The 19,383-nt window shown below is 60.9% G+C and overlaps 1 protein-coding gene and 1 long non-coding RNA gene across 5 annotated transcripts in view; one reads left to right on the top strand and one right to left on the bottom strand.

Moving 5' to 3' along the window:
* SDK2 (sidekick cell adhesion molecule 2) overlaps nucleotides 1-19,383 on the bottom strand; it is a 260,100-nt gene that overhangs the window by 11,533 nt on the left and 229,184 nt on the right. For both annotated transcript variants that reach the window (XM_070480035.1, XM_070480036.1), the window contains 7 exons: nucleotides 17,152-17,289; nucleotides 14,278-14,439; nucleotides 11,543-11,668; nucleotides 8,742-8,906; nucleotides 7,281-7,421; nucleotides 6,879-7,017; nucleotides 2,510-2,636 (listed from right to left, as the gene is read on the bottom strand). In XM_070480035.1, the coding sequence (XP_070336136.1) occupies nucleotides 2,510-2,636; nucleotides 6,879-7,017; nucleotides 7,281-7,421; nucleotides 8,742-8,906; nucleotides 11,543-11,668; nucleotides 14,278-14,439; nucleotides 17,152-17,289 (998 nt within the window). The remainder of the gene's footprint in view (nucleotides 1-2,509; nucleotides 2,637-6,878; nucleotides 7,018-7,280; nucleotides 7,422-8,741; nucleotides 8,907-11,542; nucleotides 11,669-14,277; nucleotides 14,440-17,151; nucleotides 17,290-19,383) is intronic.
* Nucleotides 5,729-13,920, top strand: LOC139039199 (uncharacterized). 3 transcript variants are annotated; one of them, XR_011492491.1, is made up of 3 exons: nucleotides 5,729-6,001; nucleotides 10,065-11,207; nucleotides 13,501-13,920. It is a non-coding gene; the product is annotated as an uncharacterized lncRNA (long non-coding RNA). The 3 variants fall into 3 exon arrangements; XR_011492490.1 differs by having other exon boundaries at nucleotides 10,008-11,207; XR_011492489.1 differs by lacking the exon at nucleotides 5,729-6,001 and having other exon boundaries at nucleotides 8,905-11,207.

The following is a 19,383-nucleotide window of genomic DNA, read 5'->3' as shown; positions in this document are numbered from 1 at the left end:
AACCATACTCGGTCTCGAGTCTGTTCAGCCTGATGACCATTTCCAATGACCCTTTCATGGTTTCAACAGACACAGAGTGACCACCTCCCAGTGACGTGCGGGACACTGGGGATACACCATGAGCAAAACTGACCTGGTCCCTGCCCTCAGGGGTCTCATGGTGGCGGGTTAGTCGCTAAGTTCTGTCCAACTCTTTTGACCCCATGGACTGTAGCCCGCCAGGCTCCTCTATCCACGGGATTCTCCAGGCAAGAATACTGGAGTGGGTTGCTATTTCATTCTCCAAGGGATCTTCCCAACCCAGGGATTGAATCCAGGTCTCCTGCCCTCAGGGAACCTAGCTTTCAGAGTAAACAAACCCAGGGATTCCCTGGTGGTCCAGTGGTTAAGGACACTATGCTTCTCCTACAACGGGCACCGGTTCGATTTCTGGTCGGGGAACTAAGATCCCACATTCTGCACGGTGTAGCCAAAAAAGGAAAAGGACAGAGTAAATAAACCAAAGTCAACTGAATCCAGCCCCAAATCAAACCCTGAACTATCCCAAAGGCTGCATGCGGAGCTCCAGGCCTGGGATGTGGTCCTCAGATCTGGCATTCTGGAACCAGGAAAGCCTCCTCTCTAGGGTGTGTGCTCCTGGGGTGGGCGGAGGTGGGGGGTGGGGCAGGGTAGTGACTGGTCCCAGGTTGCTATGGAAACAGTGTTCAAGTGATGGAGTTGTTCTGAATAAATGAGACCAATAGCTACATGGAGGATTCCAGGTGCTCTGTCCATCCTGGGGTGAATTCTGAAGTGGGGTGCTCCTGGGATGGGAATTCTCCCAGAAACTTCTTCAAGGCTGGGGGGCCCTGGCATGGCCTCAGGGGCCAGCTCTGCATCCCAGGTGGGTGTCCCCCAGACTCACGCAGGGTGCTCACAGAGAGCTCCCAGGACTGGGGCCGTCCCTTGTGGACCCAGAGGGGTTACTCTCTGAAAGGTCGTGGCTCAGCTGATGAGCATGGACCACAATGCCCTCTGCAGAAGGTCAGGGGGGCAGAGTAAACAGGGAGCCTCTTCTGTTGGTCACTCTTGGTGACCAGCCCACTGGCACGGGGAATCCCTTTAATTTTGTTTTTTTGGCTGCGTTGTAGGCATGTGGGATCCTAGCTCCCTGACCAGGGATTGAACCTGTGCCCCCTGCACTGGAAGCCTAGAGTCTTAACCACTGGACCACCGGGGAAGTCTCCCTTTACCTTTTTGACTTTTACCTTGGGTACCGACAAGCCAGAGGCTCATCACCATCTTTGGGGAGAAAGAAAGAAAAATGCGTCAGGAAGCAGGGCCGTGTAAGTCCCCAGGGTGGACGTGGCAGCAAACAGTTAACTGCTCACAAGATGCCATAACCTGGATCACGTGGGTCCTCATGTAAACCAGGCTAAGCTGCCTCTCGGCCCCTGCCAGCTCTGAGCGGGGGTGTCCGCTCTGAGCGGGGGTGTCTGCTCCAGCCTCACCAGCTCTGCCAAGCCCAATGGTAACCCTGGAGCTGAGCAAAACAGCAGTGAGTGCAAGAGAGGCCCTCGGTCCACGGGGCCGCTACCGGACCCCAGGCTGGCCAGCACCTCCTGCCAGGCCGGCAGCCCCACTCCCCGCCGGCCTCTCTTCCTCTCACCCTCGCCCAGGACTGGACAGGAAGGTCCAGGGCATGGGACACTGTGGCCTTTTGTGGCCCCTTCCTTGGCAACCAGCAGGCCTGGCCGAGGCTGGGAGGGCTGGGGCGAGAGGCTGTAACATCACTCGGCTGGAATGCACTGGACCCCCCTCCCCAAAGCCTGGGGCAGAGTGTCCACACATGACCCCGCCTGACCTCCCAATGGCAGCCTCTCTAAAGCCCTGTGTCTCCTAAAGGCATCGTCTCCTTCTCAGTATTAAGAGCTGACATTCACTGAACGTAACCTCAGCAAATCCTCCCCACCATCCCATGAGCCCATTCTACAGGTAGAGAAACTGAGGCTCCAAGATATTACTCAGTATACCCACGAGGCCCTTGATTCCTAGGCAGCAAAGCCAGGATGCAACTCAGGTCTGAACCTCCAAAGCTTAATGCCTTAATGGTCCGCACTGCTTCCCAACCGTGGGGGCCCAGCCCCCCATTTCTGGAGCTCATCCTGACCCCGATTAGCTAGGGTCAGCTGTTTTCCGGCTCCCGCCGAGCAGGGCTCTGGTGTCTGCATCCCTCTCCTTGTCTTCGAGGAGAAACAGGCCAGGACGGCTGGCGGACGGAGCGTGTTGGGGGGCTCCTACAAGACTCTTGCTCTTGGGAGTTCCAGGGACCCCACCAGCCCAGGTGCAGGCTGAGCGCAGCTCGGACATGGTGGTTGACCTGAGTGTGCCGTCCGGGGGATTTCCTGGGGCCCCTCGGTCTTTGCAGCCCATTAAGGGAAGGAGAGCAGGAAGCGGTGGGCAGGTCCATACTCTGGGGTGGGGGCTTCCCCCCAACCGTGTGTGGGCACCAGGCCCTCCTGCCCCTCACCTGAGAGTCGGACATTTCGGAGGGCTTCTCCGTCAGGCTGCTGCTCTCGGCCGGGACGAGGTCGTTGTACTTGGTGACATCCTCGTCGGAGTAGTGAAGGCTGCCCGGGCTGGGCCGAGGGGGAGACCTGGAGAGAGTGGGGGACAGGGGGCTGAGGGGAGACCCGGAGAGAGTGGGGGATGGGGGCTGAGGGGAGACCTGGAGAGAGTGGGGGACGGGGGCTGAGGGGAGACCTGGAGAGAGTGGGGGATGGGGAGCTGAGGGGAGACCTGGAGAGAGTGGGGGGCGGGGAGCTGAGGGGAGACCTGGAGAGAGTGGGGGGCGGGGGGCTGAGGGGAGACCTGGAGAGAGTGGGAGACAGGGGGCTGAGGGGAGACCTGGAGAGAGTGGGGGGCGGGGGGCTGAGGGGAGACCTGGAGAGAGTGGGGGACGGGGGGCTGAGGGGAGACCTGGAGAGAGTGGGGGATGGGGGCTGAGGGGAGACCTGGAGAGAGTGGGGGACGGGGGGCTGAGGGGAGACCTGGAGAGAGTGGGGGGCGGGGTCTGAGGGGAGACCTGGAGAGAGTGGGGGGCGGGGGGCTGAGGGGAGACCTGGAGAGAGTGGGGGGTGGGGGGCTGAGGGGAGACCTGGAGAGAGTGGGGGACGGGGGGCTGAGGGGAGACCTGGAGAGAGTGGGGGATGGGGGGCTGAGGGGAGACCCGGAGAGAGTGGGGGACGGGGGGCTGAGGGGAGACCCGGAGAGAGTGGGGGAAGGGGGGCTGAGGGGAGACCTGGAGAGAGTGGGGGACAGGGGGCTGAGGGGAGACCAGGAGAGAGTGGGGGAAGGGGGGCTGAGGGGAGACCTGGAGAGAGTGGGGGAGGGGGGCCAGACCCGGAGAGAGTGGGGGACGGGGGGCTGAGGGGAGACCCGGAGAGAGTGGGGGACGGGGGGCTGAGGGGAGACCCGGAGAGAGTGGGGGATGGGGGGCTGCGGGGAGACCTGGATAGAGTGGGGGACAGGGGGCTGAGGGGAGACCTGGAGAGAGTGGGGGACGGGGGGCTGAGGGGAGACCTGGAGAGAGTGGGGGACTGGGGGCTGAGGGGAGACCCGGAGAGAGTGGGGGATGGGGGGCTGAGGGGAGACCTGGAGAGAGTGGGGGACAGGGGGCTGAGGGGAGCCCCGGAGAGAGTGGGGGACGGGGGGCTGAGGGGAGACCCGGAGAGAGTGGGGGGCGGGGGGCTGAGGGGAGACCTGGAGAGAGTGGGGGGCGGGGGGCTGAGGGGAGACCTGGAGAGAGTGGGGGGCGGGGGGCTGAGGGGAGACCTGGAGAGAGTGGGGGGCGGGGGGCTGAGGGGAGACCTGGAGAGAGTGGGGGACTGGGGGCTGAGGGGAGACCCGGAGAGAGTGGGGGATGGGGGGCTGAGGGGAGACCTGGAGAGAGTGGGGGACAGGGGGCTGAGGGGAGACCTGGAGAGAGTGGGGGGCGGGGGGCTGAGGGGAGACCTGGAGAGAGTGGGGGACTGGGGGCTGAGGGGAGACCCGGAGAGAGTGGGGGATGGGGGGCTGAGGGGAGACCTGGAGAGAGTGGGGTGGGGGGGCAGGGCCGTGGGAGGCCCTCTGCGGGACCCTCCATCTCTCCTTCCTGTGTCTGCGCTTTGACAAGTCTGGGCTCTTGGAGTGCAGGGCCTCTGCCTGAAGGCCCCATGGCGAGTGTGTTTGTGTCTGTCTGTCCCTAGGGTTTGCAGGCCCAGGACCAACCTCCCAGTGTGTGTGTGTCTATGTGTGTGTGTGTGTGTCAGCCTGTGTGTGTGTGTGTGTGTGTGTCTGTGTGTGTGTGTCTAGAGCTCATAGGCCCAGGACCAACCTCCCAGTGTGTGTGTGTGTCTATATGTGTGTCTGTGTGTGTGTATCTATGTCTGTGTGTGTGTGTCTGTGTGTCTATGTGTGTGTAAGTCTGTGTGTGTCTATGTGTGTGTCTGTGTGTGTCTGTGTGTCTGTATCTATGTGTCTGTGTGTGTGTGTGTGTCTGTGTGTGTCTGTGTGTGTGTGTGTGTGTGTGTGTGTGTGTGTGTGTGTGTCTGTCCAGGGCTTATAGGCAGGACCAGCCTCCCAAATCCGCTCAGGGAATGGGGGGCTGGGGAGGCTGCACCTTGATCCTCCAGCGGTGCTCCCAAGACCCCAGGCCTGGGGAGCCGTGGCAGTGAACGTCACACAGCGTGTCTGGGCCCCACTGAGACCTCCGGCGCTGGAGTCTCAGGTGAGGTCTGGACACCTGCCCCGCAGACAAGCTCCCCAGGGGACTCCCACTCACAAGGTGAGCTCTAGAGAGTGGACGCCAAGGGTCGGGGAGAAAAGGGGCCCACGGCCTCCCTCCTTCCACGTCTGCTCAGAGCCCAGAGACGGGCTAAGGCCCACCCTACCTTTGAGAAACCAGCCCTGGAGAAGGCTGGGCGCTGGCTCTGTCATCTCACAAACACCCAGGACAGGGCGCCTCGGGCGCTCCACCTGCCGTGGGGTGCGTGAGAGGCGGGGGGCCGGGCTGGGGGCTGCGCCGGCTCCCAGGGGCCCTGGGCAGGCGGCTGGGGTCCCCCATGACTCGGCCTCATTTCATGTCTTCCCAGGAAGGGGTACCAGGGGGCCCTGCCCACGGCCTGATGCCCCATGATCGGCCCAGTCGGCTCCAGGAAACCTTCCTAGCACAGAGGCCCTGAACCCCGGCTGCCCCGCCCGAGCCAGAGGTGGCTTCCTGCTGAAATGCTGCTCTGAGAACAACCTGGTGGCTGGTGACCGTGTCAAAAGCAATACCCCCGCCACCTCCAACCCTTTGTACCGTATCTGCGTGGATTTTATGCCAATCAACAAAGCTGCATCTTTAAGCTACTTAAAAATAGCAGCGCTAGCAGCAGCATCACTGAACAAGACAGGCAGACACAGGACACCGACAAGAGAGGGGAGATGGGAGGGCAGGCGACACGCGCCGTGGCTGGGTCCGGCCTCAGGAGCCTGGGGCCGGTTTGGGGCACGTGGGATTTCTGTGTGTACACAGCGATGGCGGGGACACACAGGGCCCGCGGTGTGTGTACACAGAGGGTGTGAGAGGCGGCCAAGGCCAGGCTGTGGGTGAAACGCCCTCTTGTTCCATGTGGCAGGGCCCTGGAGCCAGCCTGGCGGGGCCGCGGTGGCCGTGCTGGGCCCGCCACCGTGGCCTCAAATGGCTCTTTCTTTGGAAAGCTGGCTTTGGCGGGAGATGAGAGCTCGGCCTGCCTGGCCTGCGCACCCCTCCCGCTAGAAGTCCTCCTGCTGAACACACACGTCGCCTCTTCCTTTCAGGACCAGACAGAGGGAAGCTTTGTGAGCTGGCCCTGGGAGAGGCGTCCCCTCAGGCCCGTGGGCACCTCCGGTGAGCTGGGAATGTTAATGGGGCCGAGGCTGGAGACCCTGACTTGCAGCCCCAGCCTCTCCCTCATGCTCTCAGCGCCTGAAACTGCCAGGTGGATCCGGCGAAGCTCAGGTGAGCCCTAGCTACTGACCCCGATCTTGGAAACCGGCAGCCGGGCGGGCCACAGCGGGTGGGGCTCGGAGGGGCCCTGGCTGGAGGGGAGCCGGGCGAGTATAGGAGCTGAGTGCAGCCTGGTCCTTTCCTGGTTGGCTGTTACCTTTTGAGGACAATGTGGAGTGTGTAGACTTGAGCGGTGGGTGGGAGAAAACTGTCTACAGCTACAGTGGGTGTGAGTAGGTACCTGGGCAGAAGGCATCCCCTCTTCCCAGAACAGGAAGGTCAGGCTAAGGCAGCAGCAGTCATGGGGGACTCCTGGCAGCTCTTAAGTGGGTCTGCCCAGCCCACCTTTGTTGGGTGGCTCTCACCTTTGGGGCCAGGTGAGAGCTATCACTGCTTCAGGCCTGTACCCGGACCACTTGGCCCCAGACAGCAGTTGGTGGTTTGCAAAGCTGTGCAAGCGATTTGCATCCTGCCGTGGTGGGCAGACACCCTATCCCCAGCTCCTCGTGACTTTCTCCCCACCCCACTGTGGAGCTGCCTGGGCCTGGCTCTCTCTGCCTAGTGACCATTCCTAGTGAATGCAGCTTCCAGGGGGGCTGCCCCGGTGCCTCAGTAGTAAAGAATCTGCCTGCCGATGCAGAAGGTTTGATCCCTGGGTCAGGAAGATTCCCCTGGAGGAGGAAATGGCAACCCACTCCATATCCTTGCCAGGGAAATTACATAGAGCAGCCTGGCGGTCTAGTCCACGTGGTCACAAAGAGTCGGACACAACTGAGCATGCTGCTTCCGGACAAGGTGAAGCCAGCTGCATCCTGCCTGCTCTGTGGCCCAGGCGATGCTGGCCTCCTTACCCCCACCCGCCCAGTACCTCACACAGGGAGCCCACTACCTGGTATACAGGCCGTTCTTTCGGCAGAAGGAGTTCTTGACAGACAGCCGTCGGTTGTTGAGTTCCAGAGCAGGAAAACTGCTCTCATCCAAGCTCATCATCTCCCCATGGCCCAGGGCACCAGACTTGGCACTGCTGCCTGGGGAGGGCAGAGATTGACATCCATCACTCACTCCACCCTTTTAGACCAGGTGGCCCCTTCCCCCTGTGGCTGGGCTGCCCCCGTTTCTTTTGTTAGGGTTGAAACCAAAACTGGAGATGGAGATTGTGAGACTGTGTGTAGGAACCCTAGGCTACCCCCACCCTCATCAGAGCACGTGCTTTTCTGGGAGAGAGACCTCCCCAACACCACCCTTGCCGAAAAGGGAGACGGTCACGAGAAAGTCCGTCCAGCCAGCTCACCTGCGTCTGTCTTCTTGGCGTACTTCTTGCTCTGGCCTCGGATGATGAGCACGAAGACGAGAAGCAGGATGAAGATGAGGCCAACGAGGGCGATGACCACCAAGAACCACCACTCCTCGTAGAAGGGGTTGGCTTTCTGGGCTAGAACACGGAGTGGGCGTCAGGTCCGTGGTGCTCAGACCTGGCCTGCCTCCAAGCCTCCGGCTCCAGCTGGGACCCTACCACCTGCTCTCACACTTTACGGGCAGGAGAGTCTGTGCCCTCTGAATGAGGCAGAATCTCGGGTTGGTAGGGATGGTTTCATCTCAAGGGCCAGCTCTGGTTTATCAGTAAAGGGGCTGCCTGGAGGGCTGGTTTGAGAAAGTGCTGAGGCCATCTCTAGACTGATTGATTAGTGATGTCTACCAAAGACAAGAGGAAGAGTGAGTTGAGGCAGTTTCTCGACTCCTGAGTGCTGGGGTTGATTAGTGATGTTTGCTAAAGATACAGGATGAGAAAGGGCTGTGTGCTTACTACTTTTTCTTTCCTATTTTTCCTTGCCACTTATGGCCCAGGGGCTACCTTGATAGACATCAATGTCTGCTAGAAAGGTGCTTGCCTGGCCTGTGGTGGGCCTGGGACAGTTTCTCTCCCAAGGGTCAGTAGGGACAGAATCTTTTCTGGTAGCCAGGAGAGTGGACATGAGCAGGTCTTCAGAAAGGCTCCTCCAGGGAGACTCCCTTTCTTTCAAAGCCCCCAGGGCTGTGCTCCATGCACCCGGCTGGTACTAATGCACCCGGCTGGTACTAATCCATGCTGCTGACTGAGGGGGCGGGCTCTTCTATTTCAGACTTGAAGTGCTGACTTCCTGTCATTTGGTTCTATCAATCAGGCCAAGGGCAAAAGCACAAGGTTTCTGAAACTGGCCCAGTGAGTAGAAACTTTGAACACTATTCCTGTCTCAGGGGAAGTGCCCATGAAAAGTGATTAGATGTGGGGCCGTGGGTTTCGATACTGGTCCTCTGTGAACTCAAAGGTGATGGGAAGGAAAGGCAGGAAGGAAGGGGGAGGGATAGAGTCCTGCCCTCGCAGGAGCTGCTCGCTCAGGCCTGAGCTTCACAGGCTGCAAGCTCTGTGTTGGGGGGTAGTTTCATGGATAAACACAGTGAATGACCTGATGTCCTCGGATTTCCTGGGTGATGAGCCCACGGAAGCTCCCATCTTGGGCCTGCCAGTTCATCCTGAAGCCCACTGGGCCTCCTGCCCAGGGCTTCTGGAGTCCTTGGAAAGGAACCCTAAGACCTCTGCCCCCCAGCTCCTTCCGGAGTTGAAGGCTGACCCGGGCCCCAGGCCAGGGCTCTTGGCTTTAGAGAACTGAGAGGACGATGGCTTCTGGGTCCCCAGCCCAGTGCTTCTGGGGCTGCTGCCTCTCCTCCCTCGTCCTCACCCCAGACCCCCCACCCCTCACCCCGTGGGCGGTACCTGGCACAGACTGGGAGGGGCTGCTGGGGGTCCCAAAACCGTAGTCATTGACTGCGATGACCCGGAAGTCATAGCTCACGCCTGGCTTGAGGATGTCCATGCTGAACGTGTAGGACGTGACCTCCTTGGGGATGTCTTTGATCAGAATGTCCCAGAGCCCCTCATCTGTGGGAGCACAGACAGGGAGGCACCTGTCAGGAGGGGGTGGTCTGCCTGACCCCAACCGGTGCTCCCTCACCCCAGGCCTGTCGGGTCTGCCCCCTCAACACCGAATCCTCCGTGCTTGGCACCAAGTAGGTCCTCGGGAGATACTTTTTCCAAGTATCTGACCCTTTTATTCTTTTAATATTTTTATACTTTAATTAATTGACTAATTAATCCCAGCCATGACTGCAAGGAGATCCAACCAATCAATCCTAAAGGAAATCAGTCTTGAATATTCACTGGAAGGACTAATGCTGAAGCTGAAGCTCCAATACTTTGGTCACCTGATGCGAAGAACTGACTCATTGGAAAAGACCGTGATGCTGGGAAAGATTGCAGGCAGGAGGAGAAGGGGACGACAGAGGATGAGATGGTTGGATGGCATCACGGACTTGATGGACATGAGTTTGAGCAAGCTCCGGGAGTTGGTGATGGACAGGAAGGCCTGGAATGCTGCAGTCCATGGGGTCGCAAAGAGTCAGACATGACTGAGCGACTGAACTGAAGTGATGCCATGCAGCCTGTGAGATCTTAGTTCCCTGACCAGGGGTTGATCCCAGACCCTGGCTGAGTCCTAACTACTGGATCACCAGGAACTCCCTCTCCCTTTTTTCAATTAAAATCTCTGTAAAATACTGAAAAATGTATCGTAAGTAGAAAACTTTTAAACACCCAATCCAACGCCACCGTCCAGCGAAGGAGCCTCACCATCCAGCACTTCATGCAGAAGAAATCTATAGGCTCATTTCCCACGACAGTAAAAAGTGCTGGCCAGCAGGCCTTTAAGAGGCTGCCTAATATTCTATGATGAGTGCCAGGTGGCTGAGATGGTAAAGAATCCGCTGGCAATGCAGGAGGCCTGGGTTTGTTCCTTGGGTCAGGAAGATCCCCTGGAGAAGGGCACAGCAACCCACTCCAGTATGCTTGCCCGGAGAATCCCATGGACAGAGGAGCCGGATGGGCTACCGTTCTGGGGGTTGTGGAGTCGGACATGACTGAGCGACTAACACTTTCACTTTCACTTAGTCAGGCTCCTATTTTTCTGCTTCCTTTCCACAAAAGCCACACAGGATAGTGCTCCTGCCCGCGGTCTGCCCCCTCCTTGATCCCCCCATGTAGGAACAAGTGGTGTGGCCAGACCGTAAGCTCTGGAACGAAACGCTGTGGCTCTGGCCTGCAGTCCCGGGACTCAGCTGATGCGCAGGGCGGGTCCCATGGGCCCCAAAAGTCAGGTGGGTCCCTCCCTGCTCTGCAGGACTTGGCTTCTCCGGTCTAGTCGGTTCTGCCCAAATCCAGCACAGCAGTGCAGGGGGAGCCGAGGACGAGGGCGATTTCATCCTCAGAATGAGGAATCTGCACCCCCAGCCTTCAGGGGGTCCTGGCCTGATCCTTCCTCTTAGGCTCTGCCCTTGACCGCAACTACGTGGACCAAGTCACGGCCCCCAAACCCAGAACACCAGGTCCCACGCTGGGCCTCCCAGGGAACACTGGAAAATCCACAGGGCTGAAGTCCTGGGCCAACATTCCACAGCCTGGCACCCCGGCAGGCCAACTTGGATGGAAAAAACAGGCTCCAGGCCCTGGATGGGAGAAGCAGGAGGTGGTCTCCTGGCCAAGTCAGCAGCCGGCCCTATAGGGCCAGGGAGGGACCATCTGGAGTGGGGAGGGAGCCAAGGCTGCCTGTATGTTCCGGCTACACGTTGGATCTGAGCTGCTGGACATAATAGCTGTTTACATGATATTTACAACTGCGATTATTAGCCCAAGATTAAGGCAATGACCGGGTGGTGGCAGCTTCCTGGAACTGCCGGAGTGAATTATGTGCTATCGAGATGATTAGCGCTCAGCCACCCTGTGGTACTAACCATGTCACTGGGAGGTGCCAAAGGCCCCGTTAGAAGTATTAGCTCCTAAGATGCCAGCTTCCCGATTAGTCTTTGCTGCTTGAGCTGGAGCAACACAGCCTTTTCTTTTTTCCTTTCTTTCTCAACTTGGGTTACCTAATCACGCATCCATGGACCATCGAGAACAAGCCTCCAGTCTGCACTAACCCTGGCACTTCTGATGAATCGGGAACCTAGCAACGGAGGGAGCTGGCTGAGGCTGGGAGCTCCTGGGGGGAAGAGGAGCCCGAGAGGCCGCCTCGGGTGTCACTGGAACCCGTCAGTGACTTCTCAGCCGCTCGTCTCCTGATGTCTTCAGAGGTTCTCGTGATTTGATTTCAGCCTTGAGAGGAGAGCCCGGGACGTGACAAGAACTGTGGTGAGAGCCGGAATGCAGCGATGGCCTCAAAGAGGCGCTGCTTCTCCGGGGGATGGCCGGCCAGCCTCCTCGTGGGGCTTTGGGGTGTGGGGTTGCGTGGAGGCGGTGGGCGTTTAGCCAACGGGAGCCCAGACCTTTGCTCCTCTGGCTTCTTGGATGACAACCCCCCACCCCGACCCAAGCTGGTCCTCACCTGTTCTCCAGGGTGTTCCTTAACTAAGGGTGCAAGTTCCGTGTCCCACTCGCCACAGGGGCCCCCCCTCGCTGCCCCCTGGCAGAGCACAAGCGCCGTGTCACGCGATGACCCCCAGCCGGCTCAGCCCGGGTGGACGTACCTGAAGGCCGGGCCTCGAGGACATAGCGGGTGATGGGCCCTTTGCCGGGGTCTCCACTGGACCAGTGAATGGCAATGGCCGAGCTGTACCGCACGATGATGGGCACTCCGGGTGGGCCGGGGGCACCTGCACACACACACGGTGGGCGAGGGGATGCCCCAGAGTGGTGCCAGGCGCCCCCACCCGTCTCCCTGAGCTCCAGCATGAGGACCCGAGTGCAAAACCCCGGCCAGGGTCTCCGGAACCCCTCCACGCACCACGCCCCCGAGGAGCGTGTCCTGGCCAGTTCTGCAGGACCTGACTTACTCTCCGCTGGGTCACCCGCAGCCCCTGCCTTCCAGGAGAGGTGTGTGGGGTGATGCCTCAAAGGCCCCCAGCTGCACTCGCTCTAAGGGCAAGGCCAGAGAGGATCTGGGGCCCCTGCCACCACGAGGAGGGAGAAAGGACCCAGCCCTGCTCCGGGAAGGGCTCTCCTGGGGTGACAGGTGCCTCAGGGATCGCCAGGGGTGCTGGCCCCAGGGCCCGGAGCAGGAGGGAGGAGCCTGCTCTGTCCACAGAGGCCTGTGCCCCTTCCTCTCCGGGGGGCCCTGCCGTGCTGGCTCCCGCTGCCTGCTGGTCCCCAGGCGCCTGGAGCCCCGCCTCCCAGGGCCTGGACACAGCAGGTGCTTCCCCCATGCCTTCGGGACAAGGGCGCGAGCCAGACAGTGGGGTGTGGGCAGCAGGCTGGCCCCACAGCCCCTGCAGACGCCTCGGGGGAAGGAGCTGAGCGCCCAGCTTCAGACTGAAGCGGCTCCAGGCCCCAGGGCAGGTGGCCGGCCAGACAGCAGGCCAGGGGCTCACCTCCTGAGCCTGGCGCCCAGCCCCACGACCTCGGAGGGCCTCACAGCGTGCCTTCCTTCCTCCCTCCCTCCCTTCCCGCACCAGCATCCTGCCCACAGCCAGGGGCAAAGGCGGCGAGGGCCAGGGGGTGTGGGATGCTGCCCGAGGCGGGTGTGAGCGGTGGGGCGGGGCTCCCAGGACCCCGGGCTCTCATTCCCTCCAGGACAGCACCTCCAGACTAGAAGCTTCCAGCCCCGAGGCTGGCCTGGAGGGAAGAGGGCACCTCCGCACGTCCACTGACCCCCTCCTCCAGCGGGCGCAGCGCTGTGCTGTCTCAGAGCCCCTCCCCCCCTTCTCCGCACTTCCTCCCCGCCCCCCAAACCCCAACACTTCAGGCTCAGGTTAGAACACCGTGTTCTCCAGGCCGGCCTCTCCAGGTCCTCCGCCCCTGCTCTGTCCCCTGGTCCCCCGCCAGCTCCCTTCCTGCTTTTGTTTCCCTGGGAAGCAGCTCAGGTGAGAGGCGCCCGACCGCCCGGGGAGGGGCTGGGGGCAGGTGGAGGGCAGGGGGTTGGGCAGCTCCCTGGCAAGCCGCCCGCTGTGGCCTGCAGGCTGTGTTCCAACCCCGGGAGCCCCAGGAGCCAGCCTGCCCTTCTTCAGAACCAGAGGCAGGGGGGAGAAAGAGCCTAGAAAGAGACAGTGAAGGGTGGCCACCTGAAACCCGCACCCGCTGGGCAGCGGAGGCTGCCTGGCCAGGTCAGCGTGCCTCCCAGCTTGGGGAGGTGGGCAAGGAGGACGGGGAGGGGGGTTTCAGGGGGAGTCTGGGGGAGCTGTGTATGGTCTCTGAGGGGTCGGGGCGGGGGCAGGAATGCACAGAGCCTGAGAGGCGGCTTCTACATCAGGAGGGGACATCCTGCATGAAAGAGGCCCTGTGGGCTAAGCCTCAACCTCAAGGCACCCTGAAGAGCTCCCCCAGCCTGAGGACGACCCCAGGGGGCGTCACGAAGCCCAGACTAAGCTAGTCTTTCCTCCCTGGTCCCCAGTGCTCCCCATCACCCCGGGCCCAGTGCACAGGGCCTGTCACCTCCTGGCTCCTTTCTTGCCCCGCCCCCTAACGCTGCCCCTCTGTCCCTTCTGTCTAGGGGGCAGCAGCCGGCACACCTCCCTGGACCTGGTCCCACGCCTGAAGACCCCCAGAGCCCTGGTTCTCACAGCAGGTACCAGAGAGCCACTTGGGCTCTTTTGTTCAAGTGCACATTCCCAGGGACGCCAGGGATGCTGACTACCTGGGCCCCAGGAATCCGCGTCATCACGAGAAGCCCGGGGGTTCTGACATCACTGTCCCCTTGAGAACCGCTGTGATGGCAAGGGTGACCCTCGCTGCCCGGCTGGCCCTCCCTCACAGCTGGCCACCCCACCCCTCCTCTGCCCCAGCCCCCGTCAGAATCCTAGGGAACGCTGGTCTCTTTTCCCACGCATCCATCTAAATGACCCCATGAGGTCTTCTGGAATTGCTGCCTTTGTTTATTTCATTTTTAAATTAAAAAAATTATTCTTAATAATTTATATGGCTTCACTGCATCTTAGTTGTGGCAGGCAGGATTTTCGATCTTAGCTGTGGCATATGAACCCTCAGGTGGGGCCTGTGAGATCCAGTTCCCTGACCAGGGATGGAACCCCCTGCATTGGGAGCGAGGAGTCTTAGCTGCTGGACCATCAGGGATGTCCCCCCCTTTAAGTGCCCCTCTTCTCCTCCCCGATCCTTCCCCCCAGGCCCACCCCACAGTGCTGCCTTGAAGTCCTCGTGGGCCCGTGAGCTCCACCAGAGACCCCGTCTTATTCAATTCTGCATCCCCATGCATGCTCTGGACGCCCCCTCCCAACCTGGGGGTCCCCACGCCCACCCAAGACTCCCCTACCTTCTCCAGGACCCGTGGTGACGTTGGCTTCAATCTCGGGCCCGTAAGTGAAGGTCTTGGCTCTGATGCGGAACCTGTAGGTCATCCCCTCTGCCAGGTCCTTCACCTTTAGCCACAGGGGGCTGCTGCCCTTCACGTCCACCGTCACGATCTTACTGACCCCTGGCGGGGGGGAAGCACGTGGCGTGTGAGGGCCACAGGCCCTGGCGGGGAAGGCCGTCAGGGAGGGAACGGTCAGCACTGGCCAGGGGCCGCACCCCCTGGAGTCAGGCTGGGACCAGCACCCTTGACCACATGGAGTGTTTCCAAGACCGTTCTCAGAACAGAGTCCGGTAGGCTGTCCTCAAGAATATGTACATTCATGCTGCCTGCCTGTCTGTGCAGTGAAAAACCACAGCATCCTTTAGCATCTGGAGAGGAAAATCAACTCACATCTCGTTTCATGTAACCATCGTACCGCAAACGCTGATCCCCCACATCCCATCCCGTAGAAATCACATCCCAAGGACCATCTTTCAGGAAGCGCTTCTGTAAAGACGCCGCCCTCCGGAATTGGAGGGGACACATGCGTGGCTACACCCACAGCCCAGGAGAACCTCAGATCCCACCCAGCTCCCTCCCTCCTCAGTGACAGTGAAAGCTGGGGGCTCACGCCAGTCCTCCATCAGTTGCACCCAGCAGACTCTTTAGCGCCAAAGGCACCCCAAATCTTAGCTACTAGAGGGGAGGCTGGGACGGTCTCCAGGAGGTGAGAGTTCATGCTCTGTGCATAAACCCACGTCAAAGTCCCCCTGACCACCAGCCTCTCCGGGACCCGGTTTCATCTCCCACATACACGGAGGAGCTGGTCACCCCTGGGAGACAGACTTTGCAGCCAGCAGGCTGGGCTCAGAGCGCAGGGCTGGCTCCGGGTTCTCCGGGCACGTCTCCTGCCCTGGCTTCAGTTTGGGCTAACGAGAGAGGGTATCAGCAGCATCTTAGGCAGGTGCTATGAGGTGGAAGAAAGTAACCGAGCACCTGGCTGGGGGCAGGGAACGCAGTCCTGACGGACAGATCGGTGGGTGCTCCAGGGGGGCTTCCCGAAGGGGTCACAGGCCTGTGGGGTCACGGGGTGGATGTGCCCTGAGACCTGGGTGAGCGGCCCTGGGTACAGGCCCCTCGACTTTCTGGAGCAAACCCCTCACTGGCCTGGGTCTTGGTCTTCCCTACAGGGAGCCAGGGGTGCTGTGTCCTTGTTCCCTGCATCCGAGTGAGGCCTGTTTGCTGCTGACCAGAGCCCAGGGCGGAGGTGGGAGTGGGGCGCAGGCGTGCTGCTGGCCCAGCTGGGCACCGTCTTGCCAGCCCAGGCTTGAAGTTCCCGTTACTGGGCTGTCAAGGGTGGATGGGAGTCTGGAAGGCCTTGGAGGAGCTATGTGATCCAGATGCCGCTGGGCGGAGTGACAAGTAGGCGAAGGGAGCACACTTCTCTGGGTGTGGACCCCCTGAGACACAGCTCCGAGAGGGGTCTAGTCCCCATGACCTCTGTCCTCGCCTTCCTTCCGTGGGAGGGACGGCTCCTTTCCTGGGTCCTGCACCTGACCACCCCTCCTCCTGGGGCCCTCCAGGTCCCGGGGAGCTGCTGGCACACAGGTGGGGTGGGAAGACTGAGGCCAGTGTTCCCTGGGCTGCCCCAGAAGGGCTCAGCTCCCGGGGCTCAGCCTTGTTCTGGTCAGGCTCTGTGGTCTGCGAGGGGTGGCCGGCCATACCCCCGAGGCCTCGCTGGGCCCTGGACCTGGGCACAGGCCTCCCCGGGCACAGTCTCCTTCCTGCCTTTCTGACTCAGTAGCAGTGATTTCAGCAGTGGTGGGGCAGACCCTGGGGGGCCCGGGAGGTGGGCAGGGTCCTGTCCAGGGCCTGGAGGGAGGGCTGGGGCAGGGGCTGCGGGGAGAGCTCTGAGCATCACTCAGAGGACCAGGGCTCAGGGAAACAGAGGGCAACCTGCAGAGCCAGGGGCTGGAGCTTAGGCTCCCAGAGGGCAGCGGGGTGCAGTGACCCCAGACTTCTGCATCTGCCCGGGGAGCCTCCAGGGCCTTGATCAGAGTCTCAGAGGGGTTCCTGGCTCCACGAAAGGCAGGGAACTAACTCAGGGTAAGATGAGTCCCTAAGGCCGGGGGTCACACGCAGGATGGAACCTCGGGGGAGCGTCCATCTTTATTTTTATTCTGTTTTTTGAAAATTTTTATCCTTTAAAAAATATATTTATTTATTGGGCTGTGGGCTGTGATTCATTTGAAAAGACCCTGATGCTGGGAAAGATTGAAGGCGGGAGAAGAAGGGAACGACAGAGGATGAGAGGGTTGGATGGCATCACCGACTCAATGGACGTAAGTTTGAGTAAGCTCCGGGAGTTGGTGATGGACAGGGAGGCCTGGCGTCTGCACTGACGTTCTTCGTTGTGGCATGCGGAATCTTTAAGTTGCCGCAAGTGGCCTCTTAGTTTCGGCGTGTGGGATCTAGTTCCCTGACCGGGGACTGAACCCGTGGCCCCTGCACTGGGAGTCTTAACTGCTGGGCCCCTAGGGAAGGCCCCGGGTCCATCTCTGTGATCCATCTCGGGATGCGGTGTTCTTCCCTCTTCCCCATTTCTATCCGCTGATGGGGGAGAACATACTTAAAAATTCTCTCCTAGCACTCAGGAGGCTGGGGCTGCTGTTCCAGTTTGCCCTCAACTTGCTGCTGTTTGACCCTGGCCCCGCCCCTGCCCTGCCCGGACTCTCCGGTTTATACGGTTTATACGTGGGAGAGGCTCATCGCGTGGACTCTGCGCAGTGACGAAGGAGGGGAGCCATGCGGAAGGCAGGTTTGGGGAGCCCCGCTGGAGGGGGCCCCACTCACCGTCCACAGGGGTGCAGGGCTCGTACACCAGCCGGTAGCCCTCCAGGACGCCGTTGGGGAACTCCGGGGCCCCCCAGGACACGTTCACGGAGGTGGTGGTCAGCTCGCTGAACCTGACGGAGCTGGGAGCGCTGGGGGCTGGAGGGAGAGAGCAGAGGGGCTTTGTTTTCTCCCTTCTGGAAGTTAAGCCCTGGGTTTGGTTCCGAGGAACCAGCAGGGGCGTGAGGGCCCCTGGACAAACAAGAAAGCGGTCTGAAGCAACAGAGGGCGGGAGGGGTCACTGGAGGGCAGTGGGTCCCTCCCCTCCCCCGCTGACATCCTTAGCACTCTCCCCAACATCAGGGTCCAAGTACTGGGAGAAAGGAGGATTTTGTTTTCAGAAAGGGGGAGAGCTCAGGCTTCCTCCTGCTAATGGGCCCTGAGAGCAGGACCCCTGGGGTCACTGCGGTGGAGGCGGGGGTGCCAGGTTATGTCCTGGCTTCTCTGGGGGGGCAGGGCAGGTGCCTGGGCCTGAGCATCAGGTGGGCATTAGACAACCAGCCCTGCCATGGACAGGGCCTCTCTCTTGTCATGAGGCCCCAGGGATTACTGCCAAGAGAGACCACGCTGGCTGAAGTAGCCGGAGCCAGGACCTGTCAACTATCTGGAAGATGTTTTCTTGGCCTGAGAACCCGACCCTGAGGCCATAGGAGGAGAGAGGCCCGAGGGGCAGGACAGAGAGGAAGCGAGGGAAGTGTCCGGCTTGCAGCATCCCGATCTGGCTCCGGCAGGGGGACGGCCAGGCTATTATTGTCCAGTGCTGCCTCCCCACCGAGCGGGGGCTGATCCGGGCTGGCTTCCGCTCAGGCCCAGGGAGGCAGCGTCAGTGAGCCGTCTGTGAAGGGGGAAGGTCAGGTCTGCAGGCCCTTCCTGCCTCCACTCTGCAAGAGGGACGTGAGGCGGAACACTCCGTTCCAGTGATGGAAGCATCCAGGCTCCCGGGGGTCCACATCCGGCCAATGACACTGACAGAGTGTGGTGGGGACAGGCAGACAGACCCCCGGAGCCAGAGCCGGTCCCCGAGGAGGACGATACTTGGGAACGGACTCCATGGGGTCTCGCTGTCTGTTTAAGAGAAAGATGATGGACAGAAGGGGGAGCAGCAGCTTGAGAAAGAGGCGAGGTTAGGACCAAAGGCTTGTATTCAAATCCACGAGGAGGAAGCTCTATGACAGGCAAAGGAGGGGACTGAGCAGTGAAGACAGCCCAGGACAAGCTCAGATATCCGGGGCTCCAGCCTCTGTTCCGCGCACTGACCAGCGGGGGGACTGTGGGGAGAAGCCTCACTTCCCGAGCCGCCTGTGCGCATCGTGAAACGGGCCCATCCAGGGGCTTCCGGCAAGATCAAGTGCACACTAGTGCCTGAGAAGGCGCATGAGTGTCTGTTCGTGCTAAGTCGCTTTAGTTGTGTCCGACTCTTTGTGACCCCGTGGACTGTAGCCCACCAGGCTCCTCTGTCCATGAGATTTTCCAGCCATGAATACTGGAGTGGGTTGCCATGCCCTCCTCCACGGGATCTTCCCGACCCAGGGATGGAACCCATGTCTCTTACGGCCGCTGCATTGGCAGGCGGGCTCTTTACCACCAGTGCCCCCTGGGAACAGCAGCTCGAGTGGCAGTGATGCCGTCTGGAGGGGTGCCCTCCCCGTGTGGACTGCAGGCCTCGCACCCCCACCCGCTCTTCCCCTGCGTGACCTGCAGCCTCCTCAGGGACCGCCCTGCCTCCTCCAGCCGCCCCATCAGCCTGTCCTCTGTTCAGCAGCCAGAGCCATCTTTCAAAAACATAAGCGAGATCCTGTAGCCCAGCTGCTTATCCCCACCAACGGCTCCCCATTATGCTTAGAATTAATGCTGGACTTCCTTCCGAGGCCCCCAGACCCACTACCCCCTGACTCTCACTCCCGTTCTCTCAAGCCACCTGGCCCGCTCTCTGGTCTCTCGGCCCCTCCAGCCTCCAGGCCTTGGCACCTGCTGGTCCCTGGGTCTGGAAACCCCCACTCCCCGCCTCCAGGACTTCCCGTGACCGGCCTTGTCCTCCCACTGAAATCTCAGCCCGGATGTCAGCCGCTCAGCCAGGCCTTGGCAGGCCCACCTCTCCGAAGCCATCTGCCCACCTCCTGCCTCCGTCCTGAGACCACTCACACCCCCTGCCACCCGAGGTTAATCCCTCTAGATGCTTGTTTACCAGTCGAC

Source organism: Odocoileus virginianus, chromosome 17, assembly GCF_023699985.2.
Source record: "Odocoileus virginianus isolate 20LAN1187 ecotype Illinois chromosome 17, Ovbor_1.2, whole genome shotgun sequence".
NCBI lineage: Eukaryota > Metazoa > Chordata > Mammalia > Artiodactyla > Cervidae > Odocoileus > Odocoileus virginianus.
This window is presented reverse-complemented; position numbering and strand designations above follow the sequence as displayed.